The sequence below is a fragment of the Sinocyclocheilus grahami genome, unplaced genomic scaffold (genome assembly GCF_001515645.1).
Source record: "Sinocyclocheilus grahami isolate Dianchi unplaced genomic scaffold, SAMN03320097.WGS_v1.1 scaffold42.1, whole genome shotgun sequence".
Lineage (NCBI taxonomy): Eukaryota > Metazoa > Chordata > Actinopteri > Cypriniformes > Cyprinidae > Sinocyclocheilus > Sinocyclocheilus grahami.
In genome coordinates, this window is record NW_015505221.1 from 1,714,550 (window position 1) to 1,735,298 (window position 20,749).

The 20,749-nt window shown below is 35.0% G+C and overlaps 1 protein-coding gene across 1 annotated transcript in view; it reads left to right on the forward strand.

Moving 5' to 3' along the window:
• LOC107582244 (sister chromatid cohesion protein PDS5 homolog B-like) overlaps nt 1-20,749 on the forward strand; it is a 42,127-nt gene that overhangs the window by 12,833 nt on the left and 8,545 nt on the right. The window contains exons 9-25 of the mRNA XM_016268008.1: nt 2,525-2,640; nt 2,762-2,856; nt 3,586-3,731; nt 4,972-5,123; nt 11,406-11,519; nt 14,617-14,698; nt 14,809-14,857; nt 14,957-15,096; nt 15,191-15,306; nt 15,386-15,491; nt 15,672-15,832; nt 16,088-16,211; nt 16,367-16,525; nt 17,746-17,814; nt 18,028-18,164; nt 19,145-19,268; nt 19,962-20,166. Of these exons, the coding sequence (XP_016123494.1) occupies nt 2,525-2,640; nt 2,762-2,856; nt 3,586-3,731; nt 4,972-5,123; nt 11,406-11,519; nt 14,617-14,698; nt 14,809-14,857; nt 14,957-15,096; nt 15,191-15,306; nt 15,386-15,491; nt 15,672-15,832; nt 16,088-16,211; nt 16,367-16,525; nt 17,746-17,814; nt 18,028-18,164; nt 19,145-19,268; nt 19,962-20,166 (2,095 nt within the window). The remainder of the gene's footprint in view (nt 1-2,524; nt 2,641-2,761; nt 2,857-3,585; nt 3,732-4,971; nt 5,124-11,405; nt 11,520-14,616; nt 14,699-14,808; nt 14,858-14,956; nt 15,097-15,190; nt 15,307-15,385; nt 15,492-15,671; nt 15,833-16,087; nt 16,212-16,366; nt 16,526-17,745; nt 17,815-18,027; nt 18,165-19,144; nt 19,269-19,961; nt 20,167-20,749) is intronic.

Here is a 20,749-nt window from a genome sequence, read left to right on the forward strand (position 1 = left end):
TATATATATATATATATATATATATATATATTGACTTAATTAACAGATTAACAAAACGAATGAAAAAAGACTGCTAAAATGCTGCTGACTTTGGTTAATTTTTGTGGCGCGATGCTCTACAAAAGTTCACGGAAAGGAAACCGAGATGACAAGCGCATCCTAAAATAAAAGTAAACACATTGCAGTTTCGAAGGATCTGTATGACCAAAAATTATGGAGTATTTTATGTTTCTGCTGTTCGATCGCGCCGGCGCCTCACGCACACACACATACAGCATTGCAAACGTTGCAGCCATTCATTATCAGAATAAAATAGTCAACCAAATATAGATACACTGGTTAATTAAAATCGTCTGTACAATCCGTGCCATTCAGCCTGAACTCGGGCCAAGCACATATTTGGTCATGTGAAGTGTTTTTTTTTATTATTATTTATTTATTTTTTATTTTTTATTCTTTGCGGAAAAGCGCATCAAGTATAAAAGCATGGTTTACATAGTAAATAATAGTTTAGCATTCAAATACATCGCGAATATGGAAACATTTGGATTCTTGCCGTATGATAGAGGTAGGCTGCGTGAGAACAAATGCGTTTGCTTTCAGTTTCGCTTTAAATTAATTTGTTTTGGCTTGTTTAGCAATTTATATTTTTCATTCTTGTTTTGTTCTGAATGCAGTTAAATTTAAAGGATCTGTTGTGGAGTGAGGAGAACCAAAATAGCCTATAGGCTTGCTATTGTGTTTATTACTTGTTCATTAGGGCCTATAACATTCCGCTTTATTTACCGCTATTATTTCTGGGTGTAATTGCGGTTTGTGCTTGAAAGTGAAAGTAACTCAAAAGTAGTGTAATGCATTACAATTCAGAGACGGTAATATTGTAATGTAGCTAATTACTTTCAAAAGGCAGTAATAAGTAATATATAATGTATTACATTTTGGAAGTAACTTGCCCTACACTGGTGACGATACATGGCGTTTGGTCATCTTTAGGGATATTAGAGAAACTTTTTTGCTCGTGTAAAGAACGCATGATTGATTTAATGATGATCAAGTTTTTCAAAAGTTTCCTTCTGTTCTTTTCCTTCAGTTCAGGCATTATGAATGCATGATGCCTGTTTTCTGTTCTCAAAATATTTTATGTAAATTGTGAGCCTGTTTTATTCAAATTTATTCATTTTGGATTTAATTTACTATATTATATTATTATACGTTTTTGTTAAATTATTATATTCATTATATCAGCCATTGGCCCTTTTACTTAATCACACTAGCCACTAAAACATTTTATTTATTTTTTTTGCATGTGATTGTTTTAAAAAAAAAAATTCATTTTTGAATGATTATATCAGCCTCTGCTTGCTTGATATTGGCATTAAAAAAAATCTTTGGTTTTATTTCATTATTACTATTTGTATTATTATTATTATTAGTTTTATTTATTTTTAAAATGTTATGTACTTGGGCTAACGATTATATTGTTAATCTAGTAATCGGATAATTATAATACATTTTATAATACATTTGAGGTAATAAAAACAGACCTAAGCAAGCAATAGCCTTTAAGTAACTTAGAATATATAATAGCAGTAAGGCAATAATAATTGGTTCAAATAAAGTATCAAAAGCAAGTAATCATGGTTTTATTGAACAAAACTATAAAAATATGTAATGTATCATAAACAATAAAACTAACACACATTATGCATTATATCAAAGGACTGCGGAGGCCCCAGCGGCCTGACGATTGTTTTTACACTTTATATCTAATCCTTGTTTAATATTGACTTAACAATATTCTTTAATATTTGGCCATTTCTTTACGACATATTTGGACATCAACACGTGTAACGGAAGCAGTGACTTGTTTATGACATTTTTTACTCTTCAGACCCTTGAGTATATTAACTGTGGTCAGAACCTGATGAAGTATATGGTGTTTTAATGGCCAAATAAATTTTGCCCTTCAGTGGCTTATCTGACATTGTGTTATGACAATGGAAAACTTGGTTCAGTTGTTTGTGAGTTAACTGAAAGGTAATAGATGTGAATTTTTCTGCTTAAAAGTTAGGGATTTCTAGTAAATGGATATACCATTTCTGAGCTAAAAGATGCTGACATGCTGCATAAAAATGATTACACTTCAGCCGAGTCAACGATCCTTTCTTTCGTTTTCTTTCACATGAGATTTAATCCAGCATGGCCTGAAAGCACAGTTAGCATTTTTCAAAAACTAGCAAAGGCGATTACTTTCTTTTGTGTTGGCCATGTTATTAAACTTGTATACATTTTGACAAAAGCAGGTTGAGTTTGCGATTCGTGTATGCATGAATGTTACCGGTCTGTTAGGAACTGCCTGTCCCATGTACCATATTTAACATCATGCCTTTATTCTTTTGTTTTTATGCAAAGCACAATGACGTTGAGGCCAAATCAACTAAATGGGTTTATTCAGTCTTTGTGCTGTAATTAATGGCCACAAGCCTCGCTTTCTGCAATTATATCACCATTGTGTGTTTTGTAGAGCAACGATAATGATGAGCGCCTGCAAGTTGTGAAGCTCCTGGCCAAGATGTTTGGTGCGAAGGATTCAGAGCTCGCGTCACAGAACAAACCTCTCTGGCAGTGCTACCTTGGGAGGTACAACTCACGTTCAACACATCCAATTACCTGTTTTTCTGTCTACACAAACTAAGAAAAATTTCAACAGCAAGACCAAGCTGAAAGATTTTGACCATATGGGTTTTCTGTGGTTTCTTAGGTTTAATGATATCCATGTCCCTGTTCGACTGGAATGTGTGAAGTTTGCCAGCCATTGCTTGATGAACCATCCAGACCTGGCAAAAGATCTCACCGGTACAAACTGTTCCCCTTCTAACTTTGACTACCATTAAATTTCACAGCTTAGCATAAAAGTCAGCACGAAACTGAAATTGACCCTCTTTACTTTCTTAATACATGTTTGTGGCCTTATTGTGCACAATTCATCACGTTGTTTTAAAGAAAAGAGGTTATCCTAAATAAAATAACAAAAATGGCAATTTGCTATTTAGGTATTGTTTAGAATAATGCAACCTGGTACCAGTCAAAAGTGGATGCCGGTGATTTTTCAGGAAGGAAGTAGTTTCGACAATTTATCCACTGCAAACATGTTGTTTTTAATAAAAACAACAACTTTTTTTATATATTTAATATATTGTTTTAGTAATTTATAATTTTATAGATAAAATGTTTATATATAGAATGCATCACAATGCCGGGAAAATGAGAATGCACATTAAACCAAATTCTGCAAGAAAGTAGTCACCGCAATCTACTGCAGACCTTTGTTTAATTTATTCAATCTATATATATATATATATATATGATTTAAAAAAAAAAATGTATGTGTCTTATGTATTTTCATAAATATAATAGTGTTTGTATGTATATTTTTTAATAGTGTTTGTATGTTTAAAATGTATTTACTTCACATTTATTTAAATGCAATCCAGTTTTTTTTTGTTAATATATTGAATGCATGACAATGAAAGTGAAGCATATGCACAATAAAACAAATTTTGCATGTTTTTTTTTCTCCTGCAGAGTATTTGAAAGTAAGGTCACATGACCCAGAGGAGGCAATTCGACACGACGTCATTGTGTCCATTGTGACAGCTTCCAAAAAGGACCTCTCTCTCGTCAATGATCACCTGCTGAACTTTGTGAGGGAGAGGACTCTGGATAAGAGGGTATGTGCCAGGCTCTCTTTATGCTTGTTTGTTTGCTGTCTCTTAAACATTCTTTATTAGTGCTGCAGTCATTTTATTTCATGCATATCCGAGGGCCTTTTCTCCCATTAGTACCCCAAATGAACCAGAGACTTTGACATCACCGCATTGAGGGCAGAGCCGAGCTGGAATACATTAGGTTCTTGTTTCTTTCCAGGCACGCTCCATTTCTTCTCACTATAATTTAATCAGTCTCCTTTAGCCACCCGAGCTAGAGGGGATGGAATAATATAAATTGTACTATAACTCACATGTAACCATTCCTCAGCCTTTTCAAAATGCTTTCAGGGAGGAATTTAATTGAAGGTCCCTCTGTGTTCCTGGACAAATGACACCGCACTAGTCAAGGTGTTTCTCCATCTCATCCTATTACACCTCGTTTGCTTCTGCTTGCCATACGTAATATGTGGCTTTATGCAGGAACTGTCATATCAGGCTTTTCAGCTTCAGCTGAAAGTGGATGTTCTGTCATTTTTATGTCTTGGTAAAACCTCAAAAGCAGCTGTTTCTTTGACATATTCATGTTGAGGCAAAATGTGACTACAGGCTAGAAATATGATTTCTCTTCTTTAATGTCTCCCTTTTTACTTACTTCCCCAGATAATCCTGAAAAAAAAAAAATCACTGATTACACAAAAATATTAAGCAGCACAACTGTTTTCAACATTTATAATAATAAGAAATGTTGCTTGAGCTTGTTGCAGCATAATCAGCATATTAGAATGACTTCTGAAGGATCATGTGACACTGAAGACTGGAGTAATGATGCTGAAAATTCAGCTTTGCATCACAGGAATAAATTACATTTTAAAATATATTAAAATTGAAAACATTTATTCTTAACTGTAATATTATTTCACAATATTACAGTTTTTACTGTGTTTTTGATCAAATAAATGCAGCCTTTGTGAGCATAAGAGACCTTTTTTTGAAAATACATCTAAAAATCTTTCCGACACCTGTCACATGGGTTGAGTAGTTAATTCTCTTATTAAAGTACGCTAATATTTTAAGTATATTTTGCTTCAGATAAAATAAAAATGCACACAACATAACATCTTGTACCTATAAAATATCTGTTTTCTTTCTTACATGGGCTGCTGACCAAGTTGATTTATTACTGCTGGCTCTAGTCGTATAATTTTTACACCAGAACAACATAATCTCACTGAGTAGAGCTTTCCATTGTGTTATCTTGCAGTGGCGGGTCCGTAAGGAGGCTATGATGGGTCTGGCTCAGATCTATAAGAAGTACGCCTTACAGGCGGAGGCCGGCAAAGAGGCAGCCAAGCAGATCTCCTGGATCAAAGACAAACTGCTTCACATTTACTACCAGAACAGCATCGATGACCGGTGAGTAAAGCTGATAAGCCGGCAGTCTTTCAATATTTGTATGACATCCCTGGCTATTTTAAATTCAAGCTTTTTCTATGGTTTACATATTGGGTCAGAAGTCAAGTCAAGTCACCTTTATTTATATAGCGCTTTTAACAATACAGATTGTGACAAAGCAACTGAACAGCATTAATTAGGAAAATAGTGTCAATAATGCAAAATGACAATAGTAAACACTAATTTTTCAGTTAAAGACAGTTCATCATTGAATTCAGTGATGTCAACATCCAGCTCAGTTTAAATAATATCTTTGCAATCATGTCAACGATAACGCTGGAAATGAAGTGTCCCCAACTAAGCAAGCCAGAGGCGACAGCGGCAAGGAACCAAAACTCCAGCGGGGACAGAATGGAGAAGTGAATGTTGTTTCCAGTCAGTACTTGGACATTAAGGGGGATTTCACACTAGCACTTTTGGTGCGCACCTGGGTTCGATTGACAGAGTTCGGTACGTTGGATGATGGGAACATCTTCCGAACTCGGGTGCGCACCCGTGAACCGTATGCGTTGCCTCTCTGAAAAGACACTAAAGCACCATTAAGAGCTCCGGATGACACGGTTAATTTAAAAGCAGAAGCAGAAATGCTGTGAGCTGCAAAATAGATTTATATTTTTGCTAAAACATTGCAGGAAACAACAATGCTTCAAATATAGTTATTTGTACCTATCATGCATACGTATATGATTCGAACGGTTCAGATGCATTATTAATCAGTATGTTAAGAGCATTTTAAAATAAACATAATTATTAAAATTGGGGAAATTATTTGTAGATGGCAAGGAACATAAACATTGAAATTACTAGTTAATATGGCTGCACCGAAATGAAAATTCTTGGCCGAAGCCAAACTAAATGAAACACTGGGCCGAATACCGAACATGGTTTTTCGAGTTTTTTCACCATGTATTTTGCCAATTTTTTTTCACCATTGCAAAAAATTTGCTTTTTACTGTTTTGTCTTGCTTTTCAAAGAAAACAATCAATTACAGAACAACTATTTAAAAATATGAACACTGAACATGTTTTATTTAATTAAACAATTTTATTTTAACTTAAAAATTAATAAGTTAGTAAAATAATAATTTTTGGCCATCAGACCCCCTTCTTGAATCAGACATCTATATTTTACTGTACAAATAAAAGCAGCCTTGCTGAGCAGAAGAGACTTCTTTTAAAACAATTTGAACACAAATGTGTGAATGTTATAATAAATGAATTAACAGAGCTGTTGTTTATTATTATTATTATTATCATTATTATTGACTTTTTATTTTATTTTACAGAACAACAGTAAAATTACAATACTAACATTTATGAATGTTGACGGAAACGCACAGGAAGACCTCAGTGCTTCTTTCTGTTGACAACGGCAGATTTATAAATGAGTCTCATTACGAATACGTCGCACGTATCGCATTGTCACATGTCAGTTGCTCAGTCACATTTTATGAATTTTTACAAGGCGAGTAACACTGTTTCAGTGCAGATTTTCCTTGCGCCATTTCGCGATTTCAATCATCATACAGTAACCAGTAACAATCACCCTTCCTCTTCTCATCGAAGACATGCGATGCAGTACTAAACAGTCTCGCTGTCGGTGCTTGTAATGGTTCTCGGACCGTTTTAAATGGTTCCACACTGCTGACATGTTTGTTGCATTATAAGAGTGCGCGCCTCTCACTTTACGCAGCTTGCTATTTGATCGTGTCACGTCATTGTTCGGTACAATTTATTCAGTCTTTTCACTTATTCGACCGAACACCACAAGAGCTGTTTTGCTATTTTCGGCCGAATAATTTCGGTTGCCGAACATTCGGTGCATGATTTTCTGTTTCTATTTAACATGCTACTCTGAACCCCCAGTATTTTTTTCTGTCACATGGCCTTCTGCCTTACATATGTATCTAAACATAAACAATTATAATAACTTGATGAAACATCTGATCTTATATTTACTCGTATCTAATTGGTAGGGCTGGGTAAAAAATATCGATATCTCGATTTTAATCGATTCTGATTATTACGAAATGATATAGATTCTTAAATCTCAAAAATGTATTAGTCTAGCCTGTTTTCAGTTAATGGACAGAACATTGAAGTGCACCTCCCATCCAATTTATTGCAATAAGCATTGTGCTTTGGTACTTTTAATATGTAACAAAGTCTCAGATTTCAAATTCTGTCCATTGAATTGCAGTATTCAAACAATAAATGCCGTTTTGGCGCTGTTTAATGTGGAGTGACAGATCGCTTGTAGCGCCTCGATCATCAGACACTAAATAATCATGACTAAACATCAAAAGGTAAGTTAAAAGAAAGAGTACAACTTTACAATCTGTATCCTGTCTCATGTAATCGCTTAATCAGTGTTTTAGCAAAACACTCAAAGAAAAATTTTTTTTTTTTTAAATTCAAAGCCGTCAATATAACAGCTTGTAAACAATATTGTGTAACGTCACATTTACCTCAGAAAAACATATTCGGTGACCATAAATTCATTAATCAGATAGAAAAATAAACTGTAGAGAGGGGCATTTTTCTAAATATATGCACCATATAATATATTCATTATAATTTTTACTGTTCTTCAATGTTTAATTTTTTTTTTTTATGACAGCCACCATTTAAATGTTTATATTTAAAAAAAAAAAAAAATTAAAAAAAAAATTTTTTTTTTAATTTTTTTTTTTTATGACAGCCACCATTTAAATGTTTATATTTAAAAAAAAAAAAAAAAAAAAATTGAAGTAGAAATATTTTGTCATTGTAACTTTTATTATAAAAACTTCATTAAGTGTAATTTTAACAGTTGTATAGCCTAAAAATCAGTCAGTTTTAACTTTCAGTATTATAGTAATGTAGTAAGTACCAAAGTGACTCATGTATATTTTACAGCGTTAGTTAAGAATTCTTTTCCTTGAAAATTTGGCATGTGTACCTGATATATATCCAAAATAATCTATATCAAATCGCAAGCTTGTGAATGAGAATCGAATCGTGAAATTTGTCAAAACCCAGCCCTACTAATTGGGCTCAACTGATGATTATTTTTTTTATCGAAAAATTCTCAGAAGCTGCTGGCCCTTGGCTCTGAGGACCCAATATCTTGATTATTTTTGATTGTTTAGGTCTTTTTTTCTTGTATGTAAAACTTGCTTGGAACTACCTGTGCATTAAATGGTTTTACAGAGAAGGCTATACTAAACATGTGGCAAGCAGTGCAAGTGACCATAACAGGAGAAGAAGCCATGACTCACTGTGATTGTTGAATGATTTCTGACTTACCACGGTTGTTTGATGAACTTGTGAAAAACAGAGCGAGAGAAAAAGAAATGGTAGGAAATGTGAATGACAAGCTTACAGGCTAACGGAATGCTAACGTGCTGCGCTAGCGGTTTAATTGAAAAGCAAACAATGCCAAATTAGTTTGATCGATAATATCAGAAGTATGTTGAGAATTTAGTTATTTTTTATCAGTTTAAACAACAGAGTGATAGTAAGATAGAGATTCCAAAAGAAAAACAGCTACACGGAGACAATCACAAACCACTCAGCAGCACAGCAGAAATTTCACTTGGATGGCTACCTAAAAATGGAGAGAAAAAAAAATCAAATCACAAGATTATGTGAAAGTTTCTGTATGACCAAAATATTGACAATTTCCTGTAGTTGCAGTTTCAAAAGCGCTGCCTTTTCAGCTATTGAAAAAGAAATAAAATAATTTATTTAAAAATAAAATCACACTGACTATTGAACTGTAGTATATTTACTTCAACAGAATGCATAATAGCAAACCAAATTTTTTAATTTGCAAGCTGAATGTAAATTAGTACTGGCCAGTCAGGTGAAACTGTCCTGTCTGCCATCTTTATTCTTGAGCACTGTCCATAAGGAGGTGCAGAAGGCATAGTGAATGCATTATAATGGTGTATATTTTATGGTGTAATGGGATGAAATTAGATTTGAATGTGTCAAAAACGAAAGAGATGATAATCAATTTTAGTAGGAAAACACTTGCACCTCAAAGGGTGGTCATTAATGACACACAGGTTCATGTAGTGGAGGAATACAATATTTAGGTACGATTATTGCTAATAGGTTGAAGTTTGATCAAAACACAGATGCAATCATTAAAAAGTCAAATCAAAGATTGTTTGTGCTGAGGAAGCTAAGTTCCTTTAATGTACAGAGAGTCATTCTCAGGACTTTTTATAATTAATTTGTTGAAAGTATATTGTCCTTTTCCTTTATTTGTTGGTTTTCCTTATTGTCTACAAAGAACAAATCGTTTGCAAGGTATTGTTAATATGTGCTCAAATTTTAGGTGTTCCCTTGTGAAGTCTTACATTTTATTATGAACAGCAAGTGATGAGGATGGCACATAAAATTATAGGAGACTGCACACACCCTTTGAATGATTATTTTGAGTGAATGCCCCTTGGGCGATGTTTAAGGTCAATTAGATGTTCCACAAACCGGTACAAATTTACTTTTGTGCCTGAAGCAATACGTTTATGTAATAAATCTAGTTGATTTAGATGATTTATTTAATTTATTTTATTTTTTTTTCCCCTTTTTATGTATTTGGTGTATTTTAAATATATGTATGTGTGTGTTAAGTGTTGTATATGTGAAGCACTAAATACTTTTTTTCCCCACTGTATATGTGAAGTACCACGAAAATCTGAATTAATTGCCCCAAGGGGATTAATAAAGCTCTAAATTAAACTATAATGCACAAAGAACACCTTTTGTAATGTTTTATTATATACAGGCCTCAAATAAACTGTTACCACAGATTCGCCCCACACTGAACCCAAGACTGAAGCCACAGGATAAGACAAATGCAGAGATGGTCGTAATTTGTGGCTCGCAACTGCTTTCATTTGAAATTTGAATGCATATATGGTAGGCTTGCTGCGATAGACGTGTTTTCGGTTATACCGGTGTTAAGCTGCAACACCGGTTACGTCATTTGCCTTCCGTGGCACCGCCCCCCACCGTCGTTTAGATTTTTTTTACAGTAACAAAAATCATTTAGCCTAGTTCAGTTTGAGGACAGACACTTTTAAAAACTAAACGCTCAATGCAGCGTGCCGAAGCGTGCGTGAACGACAGTGCGCCATGGAGCAGGAGTCAGATTTTATTTATCACGTGAGGAGAGTGAGTTGAGCTGACTGACAAGAGTGAGGTGAGAAAGACAGGACGATGGCAGAAGATTGTTTAGAAAGGAAATGCAAAGCCGCCTGTTTGGCAATATTTTAGATTTTGAAAAGCCTATTGACTGGAATTTTTTTTTAAACATTAATTTCTTATTTATTTGGTTCCACAGTGTTTGCTGATTACTTTATTTAAACTTTGTGTATTTTATTTATTTTATTTTACATCAAGGTGTATATGCCGTGCCTCCAAGCTTTCTTATTCGTTTTGCTGATAAACGTTCTGTTCCTTATTTATTTGGTTCCACAGTGTTTGCTGATTTTCAGTTTTATATACCTATGTAAACTTTGTGTAGCCTAAGTAATTTGTTATTTTATTAGGCATATATGGTGTATTTTTATTTGTTTGTTAAGTTCTATGAGTTTGACGTTGTTGTTGCTTGAATTGAAGCAATGCCCAATTGCCGCTAATTTGAAAGTGAAAGTAAAATGCGCATTCAATTTTACAAGCCATTTGAAAGTGAAGAAAAGAGGGAAACTCAAACGAACACCACTCACCCCATCGGTGATACCGGTATTACCGGTGTTGTCACACGTCGATTAACCGATGAGAAAATTTCCTCACCACCACAACCCTAATACACGGAGTTCATTTGCAATGTTTTTTGTTTGAAACCTTATTCTCTATCCTGTCTTGTAATCATTTCTGACCTTGTTGGTGTTTTGTACTTTGCAACGAGCAGTACTTTTCATTTTCAAGCCTTCCTGATGTGTTGCATAAAGCTTGTTCAGATTGTCCTCATGCCCATTTTGAACTCCTCACTGATGAGTTGGTTTATAATGTTACTGCATCATTAAAGCATCTAATGACAACTGTGCAAATGCAATTTTATGTTATGATTGGGTCATCAATATGAGATTTGATCTCACTTGAATGCCGTCTAAGATCATTTAAGTGTGGGTAATAACATGTCAAACAAAAAATGTGCAATATTAAAGGAATTTAAAATAAATATGGAATATATATATATATATATAATATGAAAGATCAGATCAGATTTTTTATTTTTTTTTTCCTTAGGTTGCTTGTGGAGAGAATCTTCGCCCAATATCTTGTGCCTCACAATCTAGAGACTACAGAGCGAATGAAGTGTCTGTATTACTTGTATGCCACATTGGATGGAAATGCTGTCAAGTAGGTGCAGTAATTCTTGTTTTATTCTAAAACGGAGATGGCCAAACCAAGGTCTGCAGGCCAAAGTTGGCACCTAGTGACCTTTGTTCTGCCCCCCCTCATGCAATATAAAAAAAGAAAAAACATTCCATTGAAGCATGTTCATTTCTAATTAATATTTTTGTTTTAACATTTTGTTTTTGCATTGAATTTAGTGATGTCAATGATTAATCGACGATCGATTAATTGTCAATAAGAGATGTAATCGATTAAAGCTATCAATGGTTGATTAAGCCGTTTCATTTTGGGGTGCGTGTGGCTCATGCACAAATCACATACAAGAGACTGCGTGACCATGTCGGGACTGGATCTTTGGTGAAAATAATTCACTAATGTACAAATTATGCTTTTAATGTGATCCAAACTTTAAAAGTACATAAAAAATAAAAAGCGAATTTAATATATATATATGCGGCTGTCTCGGTCTTTGAGGGTTAATTTGTGGCCACGGTCCATGTTTCATTCATTTGTTCCCTAGATAACCCATGATTAAACTAAAATGAGGGAACAAGTTAATAAGTCATAGGAATTAATTCTTAATTCGTGGCCACAAAATCTTTCATTTCGACCCACATGTCATTTCGGTCTCTGTAAAAATAAAATTCACGTGCCTTGTCTATCAAGAACAAACTATGTTGAAATTGAATGTGATGATAGTTAAAGACTGAAATCTGTGATATTTCAATAAAATAAAATAAATGTTAGTTTAGACTAACAATGCTATCTGCCGTTTTGGCAAATAAAAAGGATATGGTCATTCTTTTTAACCATAGTAAGAGATGTGAAAACAGGGATTCAAAGTGAGTGACAAGAAAATAAACCTGCGAAGTTCGAGGGTGAGACGGTGAGGATTTGGGAAAAATAAATATTAAATTTGTGGAAAATTGTGTGCCGCAAAACAGAACACACCGCCACATATGGCTTCATTTAATTTAATTTTATGGGCTTGAACAGCATGAATCCAAAAGCATGGTCACGATGTAACATTTGCCTGCTAACCAATTATTTCTCTTATAAACAAAGTTTTGTACTACCTAAGATTCTCACAAACATGTTTCATGTGAGCAACAGTGGAAGAGGTTCACTGGCCGCGCGGCACAGCCCCTTGCGCCATTTGGGATCAATTTATTTTAAATGGTGATAATGTCAATAGCAAACTTTGCGATTGCATTTTAAAATACAGTAACGAGCACCGTGAAACCATTTAAAAAGGCGCATTCAGCAGTCTCCGTGACAGGATATAAAACAGCCAACAAAGTAAAATGATCTCAAACGTAACTGATCATAATCACATCTATTAATTTTACAATCCTACTATCAGCCTTTTATTTAGACTAAAAAACCCTTTTATTGGGGTGAGGAAGCTGGCGTTTTGAGTAGCATTTGCACATCCTGTCATGCCGGTGACTATATACCACTGCAATAGACACGTTTTGCAGTATTAAGGTTAACGATTAATCGATTGTTAATTTTAAACAACAATCGGTCATGGAAATGATCGAAAATTGACATCCCTAATTGAAATGTGCAAAATATACATTTTTTTTTTAATTATAAATTTATATTACTTACGTTTATTGTTTTAAATGTAATACATTATTATAAAATATAGTTGGATATAAGTTACATTTAGTTTTGGTCCACGGCCCTCAATCAAGTTAGATTTTTGGCCCTTTGTATCATAAAATTTGGGCACCTCTGAAGCCATACGATAGCTTAATGTGAGCTACATATGAATATTTAAATCCTTACATTGAAGTTCACACAAACTCTTTTCTCCGCTGTGGCTGTCAGTCATTCGTTCAGCCTTTAAACCCTGGTCGCGTTCGGTTACAGCAGTCAGCTCGGTAAAGCTCTCTCCGAGATCATTCTGTGTTCCCATTATACTTGATTTGTAAATACATGTCCATGATTTTGCAAAAAGGACTTTATCTTCTTGCCGAAGTTTAATGTTGTTTTGTTACTTGCTACCGGGTGTCTGTGAGAACAAAACACGGGCGTAGAAATGACTATAAATTGTTTTTAATGTGCACAGTAACTGAAATTTAAAACTGTTAAAAGAAAGGCTCAATAACTGTTGCACAGATATAATACACTACGCATCAATTTCTCTTCCCTTTGTGCTTTGCAGTTTTTAACACTAAGCGCTTACAATGTGCACATCCGGTGTGCAGAATGATGCACTTGAAGCAACACTGTGTCAGGCTGTGACGCCATGTTGCTTCAGGCTTCAAGCGCATCATTCTGCACACCGGATGCGCACATTGTAAGCGCTTTGTGCTCATAGACTGTATAAAAACAGTTTGTGCTGCACTGTATGTGTTTTGTCCTATCGTATCTATCATATGTTGTTGCCTTTATGAAGAAATATGCTATACATTCAAAAGAAATGCATTTTATTTGTATAGTATATACTTAAACATATATTTGAATGTTTTTAATGAATGGATTTTATAATATAAATAGCAATGTGTAACATTTTACCATATTTAGTGCAACAATTTTTTGTTCCCCACAAAATAGTTTTTTCACAAAATGTTTGGATTTGTAAAATTATTGTGCACTGATTTTTCTAGAATAACTTTTGCTGCCGAATTATTCACTAACCTAGTTTAATAAATTTGTCATAGATTATAAATATACATAGGCCTATATTTTTTCATATTTATTGTTTATTTAATTTTTCTTTATAATGAAGTAGTCTGTATCTAGTAGATTGTGAAAGAATGATTATCAGTTCCACACACAGAGATAAATAAATTCTACATTTATTTAACTGGGGGGGGACTTCACTGGTATCTTATCGGTATCGGCCAATACCGAACCCTAAGTATCAGAATCGGTATCAGAGGCGAAAAATGCGGATCGGAGCATCCCTATTTTGAACCATACAACCTGTAAACAAAAAGTCCCACCCTGTTAAATAGTGTTTGACTTGAAAATATGTCATTATGGAGAGAAAACATGTTGTATTTAATTATTTTATTAAGTGCTTATGAGTCTGTATTTCCAGATTTGGAATGTTGATTGTGGTTGTTGTGGTCAATCTCTCCTATAGAGCTCTGAATGAAATGTGGAAGTGTCAGAACATGCTGAGACACCACGTCAAAGACCTTCTGGATCTTATAAAACAGCCAAAAGTTGGTTTTCCCTCACAGTTATTTGGTTTTGGTTATAGTTTTTCTAAATCTTCATTACATGCTGTACATCTGTTTGAACATTCTTGAATATTTTTTCTTTATTTCCCCAGTCTGATTCTTACAGTAAGGCCGTGTTCTCAAAGGTCATGGTTATCACGAGTAAGTCGTGTGATTCTCCTGTCAAGTACAATCTGCCTTTTATGTAGTAACAAGAAACGTTCACTGAGAGGGAAACGTCTTTTCATCTTTGCGTTGAAGGAAACCTGCCAGACCCGGGCAAGACACAGGACTTTGTGAAGAAGCTCGCTCAGGTTCTTGAGGAGGACGAGAAGATCAGAAAGCAACTGGAGACTCTTGTGAGCCCATCCTGCTCATGCAAACAGGCCGAAGTCTGCGTGGTAAGTACCATTTTGCTTCACCTCTCAGGAAAATCGTGTTTTTACCATAGCAGTTGAAGTTTTCTCAGTTAGTGGCTGTGTTTACACCTCACAGAAAGAAATCACCAAAAAACTGGGCAGCCCCAAACAGCCCAGCAATCCTTTCCTAGAGATGGTGAAGTTTTTATTGGAGAGGATAGCGCCTGTTCATATCGACACAGAATCCATCAGGTACATTAAGACTTTTAAATACCGGTAGTAAATGTACTATCATTTGCACACAGTCTCACTCCTTCCTCTCTTTCTGCAGTGCACTTATCAAACAGGTAAACAAATCTATAGAAGGAACTGCCGATGATGAAGATGAAGGAGTCCCGACCGAGCAAGCAATCAGAGCTGGCCTGGAGCTGCTGAAGGTAAATAAATCTTTAGGTGTGTTAACAAGATTGGATTGTGTCTGTGTTGGCTTTATATCCATTCATGGATATGGACAGTATCGCTCAGCCCTACTACAAATGTCAAAATACAAAGTAACCTTTTTATTATTAGTTTGATGTATGTGTTTTGTAGCTGTAAAGTGTCTTTACGCTCCTCAGGTCCTGTCCTTCACCCACCCTGTGTCATTCCACTCTGCTGAGACCTTCGAATCTTTGCTGGGCTGTCTGAAAATGGACGATGAGAAGGTTGCAGAGGCTGCGCTGCAGATCTTCAAAAACACCGGCAGCAAATTGGAGGAGAGCTTCCCACACATCAAATCGTAAGTTTGAGTCCATGTCATGGCCCGCACTGATCAGAAAAGCACATCTGGGTTTTATTCAAGAAGAGAAACGCTGCTTGATTTGTTCCATCAATTTAAATGTTTTAAAACGTGCTTATGTTTATTGAAGACTGTTTCTCATTTCTGGATTTCTGAGATGTTCTGCAAAACTAATTTCTATTGTGCTGTACAGTCATCCATAAAGTTGGATGGTGCCATTCACTCCTGCCTATTTGACTTCCTTTTGCCCCCTAGAGTCCTTTTACCAGTACTGCAGCAGAAAGCAAAGAAGGGTCCACCTCGCCAGGCCAAATATGCCATCCATTGCATCAATGCCATGTTCTCCAACAGAGACACACACTTTGCACAGATATTTGAGGTAAGATTAAGGACAAAAAAAAAATCTGGAATGTTTTTATTGTTTTGCTGTGCCTCTGAATTGAACTTTCATTTTGCCACAGAGAACTTCACATACTCTCTTTAAAACTTTTCCTGGAGGTCTGGCATTCTAACCAATTGCTTTGTCTGCCACAGCCTCTGCATAAGAGTCTAGACACAGACAACATGGAACAGCTCATCACCCCTTTAACGACGTTGGGACACCTGGCCATGCTGGCCCCAGAACAGTTTGCAGCTCCGCTCAAATCTTTAGTGGCCAATTTCATCGTTAAAGACCTGCTAATGAACGACCGGGTAAGTTATAGCATTGTTCATTATGGTTTCGCAATATAGCCTGAATTTTGATGCGAAGACACAGCAGTCAATGTAATGCACTTTGTAAAAATGCACATTTTTATGTCTCGCCTTCTGGTGAAGTAGTGCATTATGTGAGCATTCAAAATGAACTCACACTTGATGTATAAAGGCCTCTGGATTGCGCAGGTGTGCATGATGTTCTTAATGTGCATTGTCAACTCAAAGATCTGTTTTCTTTTTTTTCCTCTTTTTTTACATTTGTGTATTTTTAGCCATTACAGGGTGTGCCTAAATGATATGTATATAAATAAAAAATAAAAAAAATTCAATATATTTTGTTTTGAAATATATTACAGTTCCAATCTATAATATTCCAGTGGTAATAACAATATATTCCAACATTATAATGTCAATAAAAAAATCTTATATTTAAAAAAAATATTAATGTAATATTTTTTAATGAAGCCTTGAAGGTTTTTTTTGTGATTCTAAGTTGTGTAAATAAGTTACTTTGTGGTGTATTTGTATTAAGCTGTATTCAAAACAAAAAAAAATAGCAAAACCATTAAACATTTAAATCATTAATCACGATTATTTATAAATAGGGTTGCAAAGGGGTGGAACATTTCCAGTAAATTTCTGGAAACTTTCCAAATATTTCTGGAATATTTCTAAAATTTACTGGAAATGTTCCACCTTTTTGCAACCCTATTTATATAACAAGAAATCAGACACAATTTATGATTGTGAAAGCCTCGCTGATAATGGAAATCATAGCTGGTCGAGAAAACAGAATTAAATATGTATGTGTTGTTTAGTTGCCTATAGCATTAACTAATTTAGACTTATTGAATTAATGTGATTTCATGGGGATGTGCTTGCTTAAGGCTTAAATCAACCCATTATATAATTATAAGAGTAAATGGGTGAGAAAGTTTAAAATGCAACAAACAGATGAGATCCTTTTTACTGATATCATTTGATTGACCTTGTGAGCATAGTTTTATTTCATTTTGCAGTGGTTTTAAAGCAAGTCGTGTGCTTTAATATACATAGACGTGCGACACATCATTTGTCTCCTCGTTTCTATGACAAGAAGTGTTTATTTTTAGTTGTAACCTTGTTAGCAAACTTTCAGACCAAGCAATAAAGGATTCTCCTCACTCTCAGGTTTTGAGGCATCTGATACTGATCTAGATTTTCTGTTTGCTGCAAAGATTCCTGGCAAGAAAACCACCAAGCTGTGGGTCCCAGATGATGAAGTCTCTCCTGAAACATTGGCTAAGGTAAGTCGCAGCTAAGATTTGACTTGCAATTTATTATTCATTTTTATTGAAGAAAGTACCAGAGTGATTCACATCTTATTATTGTAGTATTGAATATAGCCAGTATTGAATTATAGATTCCCAAAAGAAATGGATAGACAGGTTCTTTTCTTTTGCTCCTTTACATTGTAAATAAATGGCACCTTAGTTTTTCTCTGTCTCTTTGTGTCTCAGATTCAGGGTCTGAAACTGATGGTCAGATGGCTGCTCGGCGTGAAGAACAACCAGAGTAAATCTGGCAACTCCACTCTGAGAATGCTGACGGCTATCCTGAGCAGTGATGGTGATCTGACGGAGCAGGGCAAGATGGGGTGAGTGACATTTGCATAGTTTCAAACCCTTTACTAGTGACTATCCTGAGCTGTGACGTCAAAAACTGCAGATAGGGAAAATGGACCAAATAAAAGTCAGTCATGATTTTAGGGACCCTCAAAAATTAAGTACTGGCAAAGTATTTACATTCGACAAATAAACTGTTCAATAGTAGAAGGTATGTTTTTGAAAGCAGTCTCGTATGCTCATCAAGGCTGCATTTATTTGATTAAAAATCCAGTAATTACAGTAATATTGTGAAATTTTACAATTTAAAACAACTGTTTTCTAATTTAATACATTTTACTATCTAGTTTATTCCTGTGATGCAAAGCTGGATTTTCAGCATCATTACTCCAGTCTTCAGTGACAGCATGATCTTTCAGAAATCATTGTAATATGCTGATTTAGTGCTCAAGTTGTGCTGCTTAATATTACTTTTTTTTTTGTGGAAACTTATTTTTTTCAGCTTTGTTAAACAGAAAGACAGTGTTTATTTGAAAAATAAACTTTTTTAACATTAGGAATGTCTTTAATGTCACCTTTGATTAATTTAGTCTGTCCTTTCTGATTAGTAGTTATTAGTTTTTAAATTTACTGACCCCAAACTTTTAAACTGTAGTGTATATAAAAAATCAAAATGTAAAACATATGCTTTTAATTTATATTTAGAAATTTTAAATATATAGTTTTTACAGGTATTTAATATTTATTTTAAAATTGTTAAAAATTATTCGTTATTTAAATTAACAACATTTATTTTATTCCATCAAATGTTACAGTTGTTTTACAAAGAATATTTGCAATAATAGCTGGAGATCATATTTTTATTATAATTATATAGGAAACTCAATGCCCAAATAATTTCATGAACACTTAAGCTGTAAAATGATTGCATACATGGCACAACATTTTATTTATTAATTTATATGTCTGTAATATGGGAGTGATTTCACGTGCTGATTTTCTGTGTGTACAGTAAGCCGGACATGTCTCGTCTGCGGCTGGCAGCCGGCTGTGCCGTTCTTCGTCTCGCTCAGGAGCCGTGCTACCATGAGATCATCACCCTGGAGCAGTACCAGCTCTGCGCCCTCGTCATCAACGTAAGACCCATCGCCGGCTCCTTATCTGACTCCATGTTGGCCTGATGGACTTATATTTCATCTTAATGCCAAAAAGAAAAACATAATTTTAATGGGTTACTCTGGTTTGACTAACAGACTGGTAATGTAGTGATTCGCTGTGTTCCTGGTCACCAGTCATGCTCTATAATGTAATTTTTTGTCCAGTTCATCTGACCGATAAAATCAGATAAAATCCGCTTCAGTACCCCAGATTAAATCCATTGAAGATAAAGCCTCTCATACTGCAGTTAGAGGGTGTAGCCTCATTCAAAACCCAGTTTATTTCTATAATGTGACTCTTTCGGATTGCAACAGGATGTTCAATCAGAAAAAAATTGGCTGGGAATTAATTGGTTTGTTGAAAGTGGGTGTTTAATATTAAAATGGAGCCAGTCCAAACGCATGATTGGAAAACCAATGCTTAGGTAGGCAGTGCAGGCTATTTAATTATGTTGTTAACAGACAACCAAAAAGGGACATCAGTAGAAAAATAGTTTCAGAGGAAATGATTAATCTTTCACAATAAGATCAGGAATGTGAATTAAAAAAAGTCAATGGGGTCAGTTTGGATTTAATGTTGACCTATACAGGAAACCAAAAGGTTGTAGGTTCAAACCAAAAAAAGAAGATGATCCAGGAGTGGACACTAATGAATCCTCTTGTCTTTCTCAGGATGAGTGCTACCAGGTGCGACAGGCCTTCGCCCAGAAGCTACAGAAAGGTCTGTGCAGATTGCGTCTGCCACTGGAGTACCTAGCCGTGTTCACGTTGTGTGCCAAAGACCCAGTGAAGGAGCGCAGGGCACATGCCCGCCAGTGCCTGGTCAAAAACATCAACCTACGCAGGGAATACCTGAAACAGCATGCAGCAGTCAGCGGTAAGGAGAGCCTGTCTAAATCCTGCTCTAAAGGCAAGGGCTAGGAATGAAGAACCAAGTTCATATTTAGTTTATACTTCTTGTTTATTTATTTTATATTAAAAAGGTACTGTAAGTGACTGGTTTTTATAATGTTGATTCTATTAATGTTTTTTGTTGTGTTGCATGCAACAACAACCATACGTCTTGTGTTTGAAGTAGTAACTATTCTGAGTTGATTCTTTGAATTAATCTGTACAGAAAGATTTTGTTCAATTTAGGGAGTCAAAATCTGGTTCCAGGATGATTCTCAGTGCATTGTAATGGACAGGCTTGTGGTGCAGTTCTATGGATGTTTTGCCCTCCAGGTCTTCGAGCCAGTCACGTGACTGAAAAACTATGAATTATTAGTAGTAATTCATTTAAAATTCATTATAAATTAAAAGGGATTCTCCAGTTCATATACATGTAAGGATCTTCACTTTATTTTATAGTAAACACAATTTTTGGTTTAAGTGTGTCGTTTATCACCATGTTTTCAGTCGGCTTATATAGACTGTCAGATGTTGTTGCTGTGTAATGAATTGCTGAAAAAAAAAAAAAA